Source organism: Sorex araneus, chromosome X (genome assembly GCF_027595985.1).
Source record: "Sorex araneus isolate mSorAra2 chromosome X, mSorAra2.pri, whole genome shotgun sequence".
Classification (NCBI taxonomy): domain Eukaryota; kingdom Metazoa; phylum Chordata; class Mammalia; order Eulipotyphla; family Soricidae; genus Sorex; species Sorex araneus.
In genome coordinates this window covers 154,599,276-154,608,222 of record NC_073313.1, presented here as the reverse complement: position 1 = coordinate 154,608,222, position 8,947 = coordinate 154,599,276, and the positions used below count along the sequence as shown (strand labels likewise).

General features: G+C 48.7%; 1 gene segment (V, D, J or C); it reads left to right on the top strand.

The window, feature by feature from the left end:
* Positions 1-4,310: 4,310 nt before the first annotated feature.
* Positions 4,311-6,957, top strand: LOC129400123 (immunoglobulin heavy variable 4-38-2-like; the record flags this gene model as incomplete). The annotated part of the segment is given in 3 exon segments: positions 4,311-4,377; positions 4,458-4,767; positions 6,909-6,957. Coding segments are annotated over 3 exon segments (426 nt in total), but the record flags the coding sequence as incomplete, so codon positions are not given.
* Positions 6,958-8,947: the final 1,990 nt, after the last annotated feature.

The window sequence follows — 8,947 nt, the reverse complement described above, 5'->3', positions numbered from 1 at the left end:
CCCCAGGAGGCTCTGAGGACTCTCCCCTGAGGAAACGTTGCTCATGACGTTTGATGAATCATGTTTCTGTGATGAATCATGTTTCTGTGGAGATCAGGACCTGTCCCTCAGCTCTCACATGACCCGATGGGCACCTTGTCCTATGGTTGTGGCTCTGAGTCCTCCATGCCCACGTTGGGCAGGAAGGAGTTTTCCACACTCTCTGCCTCCTGATGGAAGTTTCCAGTGATGGTACCATGACTTCCCTGGGCCATGACAGGCACTTGATTCTCTTATAGAAACTAAATTGACCTAGTAAAACTTTTTAGCATCCTTGTGTGAAGAGTCACTTCCCCAATGTGAATCATTGGCATCCACTCAGCTGTGTGCTGGGCTCCTTCCTTCTGCTCTCAGACACACTCTCCCCCACTGCCCTCTGCCCTCTGCCCCGCGCCCTGGTAACCCACACTTGGGATTCCTGCCATCTGGGATGGGTTGACCTTTGTCCCCTCATCTACTCTCCAGATAGATATTCAAATTTTTCCATTCCCTCTGCACCCCTCAGCCATTGTAGTGGACAAACCATTCCCTGTGGCATGTGCAGCTCTAACCCTTCCTCAAAGAGAGAAGTGGCAGATCCCATGGGAACCCCCACCCACCCTGAGGGAGTCTTGGGGCCACCACAGCAGCCTAGATTAGTCCTGACACAGGCTTGCAGTGACCACAGGGAACCATGGCACTAGTCACCTCTCCTCATGGAGTCTGACACTCTCTGGGTTCCTCACACTGTGTCTCCCACAGTCATGCAGGGCTGTGACCTAAGACCTCAAACTGCTCAGTGCTCCGTAGACTTTGCTCACAGGGGGCTTCATAGTGCCTTTCAGAGTCACAGGGAGTCACAACACTTAGAGAATCTCATATCCCCACCTCATATCCCCTCCTGGGAGTCTTTTTATCCATGTTCCTTGTCTTGACCTTCTCTGAGGCCCAAATTTTCTCAAGTCAGCCCCACTGTACCTAGTGGAACTTGAAGTTGAATCCGTGGAAGAGGCCCCAGTAGGGGAATTATTTGTTGTCGCATCCTGTCCTCAACTTCACTTGTGGACCCATCCCATTTCCCCTTGTTCATCCCATCTCCTTGGCTCCCCTTGACCACGGAAGCCCCCCTACCTGGCTATTGAGCTCAGAACACGCCCCTCTGAATCCATACACTGACGCTGGCCTCTTTTAGCATTCAGTGCATGAACGGCACGGCCCCTGACTTCTTCCTGACTCCGTGCCGTGACCTCTCCCTGGGTTCCCTGCACTGAGGAAGTACCCACTCCTGCTGTCAGAGTCAATCCGTGCGATATGTGGGTTCTTCCCCTTGAGCCCCACCATCCCGATAGCTTGTTGATTTTGATATCTTGTCTCAAATACTCCCATAATAACCCTGCAAAAAAAAAACCGGGATCATTCGATACTCACCAACATGACACTGATACAGTATCTGAAGGGCACTAAAAGGAAATCTCAGACAAAACACTAAAGAAATTATAATGATGGAACAAATGGACAAGCCCCAGAGACCCACTAGGTCACTGTGCTTCTACAGACATTTCTGTATCCAGCATTTACAATTCAGAGTTGAAGTCATGCTGGAGATTAGCAGAAAAAGAGAAACCTTGGAACGCTATTGGGCAGTTTAGAGAGAAACGATGAATGAAGTCTCAGCTACAATTTCACCCTGAAAGATGGATCTAAAGTGCTGGAAACAAGTTTCTGGAAATAATATTCTTGTGGAACTCGATCATTTGTAAGATGCTCTTTGGAGTTCTTTATTCTGATCCTCAGCCTCGAGCATGAAGAGAGTCTGTGCCTCTGTCGAGAGGGAATAGGGCCCCAGCATGTGAACTCAGGAGTGGGGGATAGGTCCTTGAGGTGAAGGAAGTTTCTGGACGTGGCGTCCAGTTTTCTGCAAAGACACGCCTGAGGCTCTGATTGTCCCTGATGCGGGGAATACCCACACAGGAGCCCAGCAGACTTGCAGAGTGGGCTCTGCTCCCCAGAGGACACTCACTGTCCACACGCCGGCCCCGCTGCAGACAGGACAGGAGGACACATGGGGTAGGTCAGCCCCTGACTTCAGCTGGCCAGGGTTGTCTCCACCACAGTGTCCCCTCCTGTGACCTGTCCTCAGGTGAGGTGGACCTCATCCCACAGGACCTCTGCCCTCCTCTAAATTCTCCCCCACTCTATGCTGACCCTGAGGCCCAGGGGCTGGACTCCTGCTCACTCTCCCTGCTGAGTCTCAATTCGTCTCTAACATCCATCTCTGGTGTCTGCCCCCATGGACCTACAGACATGTGACTCTCACGTGGGAGAGTGAGGCCTCACCCCTGCTCACCCACATGCCCTGCACAGGGACTCAGTCAGGGAAGCCACCCATGGTTGCTGAGCCCAGGAGCCCTTGACAGCCCACAAGTCGTGGTACAGGGAGAACCAAGGGGGTGTCCCATGTTGTCCATGGAGAGACACAGTCAAGGACAGGGGGTCTGGTCACTCACACACCCCCTCTGCATGCTGACTCCCCCCACCTGCATCGGTCTCTCTGAAGGGTATGACAGGAACCGTGCAGATCTCTCCTAGATGCTGTGGAAACCCTGTTCACTGAAGTGAGAAATCAGTGCTGGTGACCCGGAGAGCAGGTAAAGGACCCTGTACAGTGTGAGTCTGTGCACTGAGTCCAGATCCCGAGCTAATAGACTGTGAGCTGAGGCCCCTCCACTAGCTCTGTCCTGCGTTCCTGCAGGGTTGGGATCCCTCAGCGATCACCCCATGAAGAGGGTCCTGAGGCTCAAGGCGACTGGCTGGACTCTGAGCTGTCTGCAGAATTGAGCAGAATTTAGTGCCTTTGACCAGGTCACCCACAGCAGGAACCACGGCACAAAGGCAGAAGCATCTTCCTTGTCCCAACAATAATGAGTTGCTGGAGAGGGTCCCCAGGTCACAACTGTGAAGTGGAGGAAGAGCGAGACAGCAGCATGTAAGCCAGGAGAACGATCTACTGCTATCTCTGTCCACCTCTATGACCCTGGGAGAGAATTGCTCTTCGCAGAAAGGAAAAACGCTCCTAGACCTTGCCCGAGCTTTATGGGTGTGTGTCTTTCTCACAACGAAGAATTTAATAGGAGAAAAGCAGTGAAGCAAAATGGTTCTTATTTAGAAACCCCGAGGAAGAGGAGGGAGGGACAGTAGTGAGACAGAGAGATAGAGAAAAACAGAGACAGAAAGACACAGATAAAGAAAGAGAGACAGAGAGAATAAGAGTCAGAGAGAGAGAGGAAAAGAGAGAGTCACGTGCATGTTGAACACAGGCTTTTGGAGAGGCAGAGAGAACTGAGGGTCATATCTAAGGAAGGGAGACACGGGCAGCTTGTGTGTGGGCAGCATGGGCTGACTCCATGCCCACTCACTCCCCTGTCCCCCGCAACCTATATCCATATCTCCCAACTAGCCCCGCATGTGTCTTTCATCCAGAGAAGAGACTGTGGCTTGTCATTGTCAAGAAGGCGAGGCTGGGACTTTCATGGCTATTATTTGATACTCTTTGCCTGGCTTGTGTTCACTCTGGAGCTTCTCTCTGTAGGTTTCTGCTGGCACTTATCAAAGTCTTATTAGGCCTCGGGTGGGTTTTAAGCACTTTTGAATTATGTCCCAGGTATTCATTGCCAGGGGGTTCCTTCAATATTTGCCTGAATGTCTGTTTCAGCACCATCAGTAACAATGAAAAGATCCAACTTATAACTATCTTTAAATTTCAGAGTTTCACTCACAAGGTGAGTGAAAAAATACTGGGAAATTTGAATAATATTGGATTGGTCTTGCCCTTTGTGAATTTCACTTGGACAATGACACTGTGTCTTAGATCCCAGGATTTGCATGCACAGTGGGAGAACAGGAGCTACGACACAGGGATATGGAGAGGCAGGGGCTTGTATACAGGGTAGAGGCCCTGGGGGGGCTGAGTTTGGTCATCTGGGACTTGAGACATGGGGACTCCTCTCCCCAGCTGCCATTTCCCTCTCAACAACTCCTGTTTCCTGAGAGCTCCTCAGCATATTTCCTGTGCTGGAGGAAGAGGCCCAGCCCTGACAGGGACAGAGTCTGAGTGTTCTGAGCACAGTCAGCACCTCCTCCCAGGGAGCCCACACACCAGCCTCCCCAGGGGTCCCCTCCTTTCTTTACAGAGGATCCCCCATGCAAATCTGCACTAGGGACCCAGGGTTAAAACCACGTTCACACTCACCCCAACTTGGGCTCCCTCTCCCCCTGACACAGTGTCTGAGATCATGGACCTCATGGGCAGGAACGTGCATCAGCGCTGGTTCCTCCTCTTTCTGGTGGCAGCTCCCGCATGTGAGTATCCTCTGGACAGAGGTTTCAAGGTGGGCATGGGGCTTCTGAGCCCGTGAGTCACTGTGCGTCTCTGTCCCCAGGTGTCCTGTCCCAGGTACAGCTGCAGGAGTCGGGGCCAAGCCTGGTGACGCCCTCGCAGACGCTGTCCCTCACCTGCTCGGTCTCTGGATTCTCTCTAACCAGCAATCATGTGAACTGGGTCCGCCAGTCCCCTGGAAAGGGACTGGATTGGATTGGTCTTATAGATAGTGCTGGAAACATATACTATAACCCAAGTCTTCAGTCCCGAGTCAGCATCTCCAGGGACACCTCCAAGAACCAAGTTTACCTAAAACTGAGCAACTCAGCAACTGAGGACACAGCCGTGTATTATTGTGCAAGAGGCACAGTGAGGGCAAATCCCTGTGAGCCCAGACACAAACCTGCTAAGACAGGGTGAGCTGTAGGTTTTCGTGTGACCACCAGGGGGTGCTCTGCTCCTGGCCTACAGGGCTGTGCCTAGGTGCAGCATGAGAGGGGCTGTATATGGGTCGCTTTCTTTTCTTTATTCTTCATTATGTTCACTATGCTTTTTCCCTGTTTTGGGGGAATCATTTTCTTTGTTTTTTTTTTTAATTTTTTATTAGAGAATCACTGTGAGGTACAGTTACAAACTTATGAACTTTTTTTCTTTTTTATTATAATATGTGGGTGTTCGCCTTTCACGCGGCAGACCCGAGTTCGATTCCTCCGCCACTCTCGGAGAGCCCGGTAAGCTACGAGAGTATTGAGCCGGAGCGGCAGAGCCTGGCAAGCTACCCGTGCATATTGGATATGCCAAAAACAGTAAGAATAAGTCTCTCAATGAGAGACATTACTGGTGCCCGCTTGAACAAATCTTTGAGCAACGGGATGACAGTGACAGTGACAGTGATATTATAGTATGTAAGCCAGATTTTGTAAAGCAAGTACAAACTTTTTCGTTGTTATTTCCTCTTCTAGTACAAATTTAGTTATTCCTCTTCTAGTCCCACAGTGCACTAGAGACTGTTCTATTCCTTTAGGTAAGGTGTAATTGATTTTTATTTATACAAAGATCAACCCTTCTTTCACAAAAAGGAGGAGTTTCCCCCATTACCTTCACTGTTGTACTGAGGAAATACGATGGCAATAGTCTGAGTGTTAGAGCTTGTGAGTCACAAACTCCCTGCGCTTCTCCCAGTACCAAATCCCCACAGACCCCAACTCTCTGTTGTGGCCCCTGTGCTAGGCCTCTTCTTCCCAGTGACCTGAGCCCCCAATCAACTCCTCTCAGGACCCCAGAGTGTGGCTTGGATGCAGGGCCGTTATCATTGGATCCTGTCAATCCTGACGCTCTGTTCTCTGTGTACCACAGAAGGATGAGATTGTCTGTATTTGTCCTTCTCCCTCTGACAAACTTATTTTAATCTGATATTCTCTGGTTCCATTCATGGTGCAGAAAATGTTAATGTTTTGTCTTTTCATATAACTGCACAGTATCCCGTTATGTATATACACCATCACCTCAATTTTAGGTCAACCTCGTGAGACAATTAAATTTGAGGAAAAAGTATCTAAATTCCCTCATCACATAGTGGAAATCTTCCTCATCCAGTGAAGCTGCACTTCTGTTTTGGTTACCTTCCAAAGACATCTGTTCAACATCAGAAGTGCATTGTTCAATCCTCTTCACTTAGATAACTGAAACAGTTTTATAGGCTCAATATCATGAATAATAATAATAATAATAGTAATAATAATAATAATAATAATAAAAGTTAGGTCCTGTAGGGTGGAGGTAAGTGAGAATCCATGACTGAGATCTCCAGTCCTGCTTGGATTGGGGCTGGGCCTTCACTCCCCAGGTCCCTAGTTTTCCAGTAGCTTGACAGTTACACCCACAGAATGCCCCGGCACCATGCAATCTCATCAATGGCCAAGACACAGAGACTATAAACTAAAGCTCATGGAAGAGACTGCTGCAGAATCTCCAGACCTGCACCAGGCTGTCCTTGCCAGGCACCTTCGGAGGGGGGCGGGTTGAGTCTCCCCCCCTCCCAGCCCCGCCTCAAGCAGAGCCCTGCTGCTAGCCTAAAGCCTCTAGAACCCAACAGATGCCATGTTCAAAGCCACTCTCCACACACTGGGACGACCTCTTCCAAGAGTGTACGAGCCTCACTCAAGACGGGATTGTTGGGGCTGGACTGAGCTATCAGGGCAAGCCCACATAGACTGTACTACAAACAGGAACATTTTCTGCCTTCAAAAAATAACTTCAGTATATTGAAAGGGGCAGTTTTCCTTCTCTCACAGAAGCCTGGCTGGTCTTTGACATGCAGATCTCAGGTGTTAGCCAGGCCTGACCTTTGATATTGTAAATTGTAGGCTCTGGCCCAGCCTAGTCTTTGGGATGTAAATCCAAGTGCTTTTAGCCCAAGAAAGGTTTCAGTTTTGGTTTTGTATCTTCTTTCCTGAGACCAAGATTAATGGCCTGCAGATGCAAAGAAATAATGCATATTCTACTGCCTCAATGTTCTTCCTGTAACTTCTTTTGATGCCTTTGGTGACATCACTGTAGTCACTGTATTGCGCCATTTAGAGGTACCATGATCAATAAGAGATCATGGGGCTCTCTACCTTTGTCTAAGAGTCAGAGAGAACCAGTCCCTCCATGAAATACATTTCTTCCCCGTTCCTTGTCTCAGCACCTCCGACCGCATGAACGTTTATGCAACACGGGATTAATCTCACTGGAGAGTGGACCAGCCAGAAAACCCAGTGACTGCGATCTCCAAGCCCACTCAGATCGGGAATGGGCCTCCTCCCCCCAGCTCCCCAGTTTTTCAGTAGCTTGGCAGTCACACCCACAACCGCCCCCCGACGCCATGTAATCTCATCAACAGCCAAGACCCAGATACTATAAACTAAAGCTCCTGGAAGAGAACTGCACAGAATTTCCTGAACATTATATTCTATCCATAAGAAACAAGAGGGGGATGGGTGAGAACCCTCCCCACCCCAAAGGACCCAGCCCTGACCTCCACTAACCAATTGCTGCCAGGCTCCAGGCCGCTTTCTGGACACATTATAAGACACTTCCTGTAGGATTACATAGCTTCAGGTAGTTTAGGTTTATTGGGTTGCTCCCGTCACAGTACTCCCATTCCTCTGTTTATTTGTAGCTTCTTCCTTAGTGTTCTGTTGACTTGTAAATAATGTTTTTCTCTTCTCCTTGAGTCCTTTGCATAGTTTATTCAGAGCAAGTCCTTTTTGTATAGACAAAGAAAGACATTTAATTGGCCTTGAATATTATTAATTCCCGGGCATCTGCTTTCTTGACTGTAGCCTTGGTTGTCCTCAGTTCCTAGCCTTCTAAAAGGCAGGGTCCCAACGGGGGACAAGACGGACCCAGGGCAAGCAGTAAGTTATGTGCTACCCTGGCATCGAGATGGGCCTGGCCAAAGTGCCTCATTCTTAACTGTAAGTTAAGAGTCTGATCATAGACACGTGCTGTCATGATCTTAAATTAATGACGAGACTAGGACCGTGCTAGGGATAGGAAAGACTAATCTGGCCTGAGCATCGTAGTCTGAGATTGAGATGACCCCAGGAGAGCAATTCTAAAAATTTAATGCATCTCTTGCTATGCCCATACAAACGATTAATATTATGAATGCTTATGTGTTTGTTGGACAAGGAGAAGAGAAACAGAACCATGGGATTTCATCATTGATGGGTCCTGCTGAAAGAGAGAATAGGTGTTCTGCTATTGTTATTGAACCTTTTAAGGTTGAATTGTTACATTGTAGATTCCAGGCTCTGGCCCAGCCTTGTGTTTGGGATGTAGATTTCAGGTGCTGCCTAGTTTGTAATTGACGATGTAGATTTCATGTGGCAGCCCAGCCCAGTCTTTGGTATGTAAATCTGAGTGCTTTTGAGCGCAAGGAAGGCTTCGGTTTTGGTTTTGTATCTTGAGAGAGAGAGAGAGAGAGAGAGAGAGAGAGAGAGAGAGAAAGAGAGAGAGAGAAGGAGAGACTAGAGAAGAGGAGCCGAGTAGATCCTGAGAGAGGCTTGATCATAGACAAATGCTGTCATGATCCAAAAGTAATGATGAGACTAGGACCCTGCTAGGGACAGGAAAACTGTTCTGGCCTGAGCACTGTAGTCTGAGATTGAGATGGCCCCAGGAGAGCAATTCTATAAGCTTTAATGCATCTCTTATTGTGTCCATACAAAATGATTAATATTATGAATTCTTATATGTTTGCTGGCTGAGGAGAAGAGAAACACATTCATGGGACTCTGCCCTTGGGTGGATCCTCCTGCTGAAAGAGAATTAAGTCCTAGGAGAAGCATCCCCTGAGGGAAAGGAACCTTACCCTATTGCTGACCACACCTATGTGTATGCCCCAACTCCCTCATGCTGTGGAGATTTAACTAGGCTGTAAGAGTGGGTTGGGGGCCAGATCCACAGATCGAGAGAGAGAGACCGTTAGTTCCAGTGGAAGCAGGGAGAGAGAATGAAGTAGCAGAGACAGAGAATGAAGTAGGATGGGGGAGAAAGAAGAGG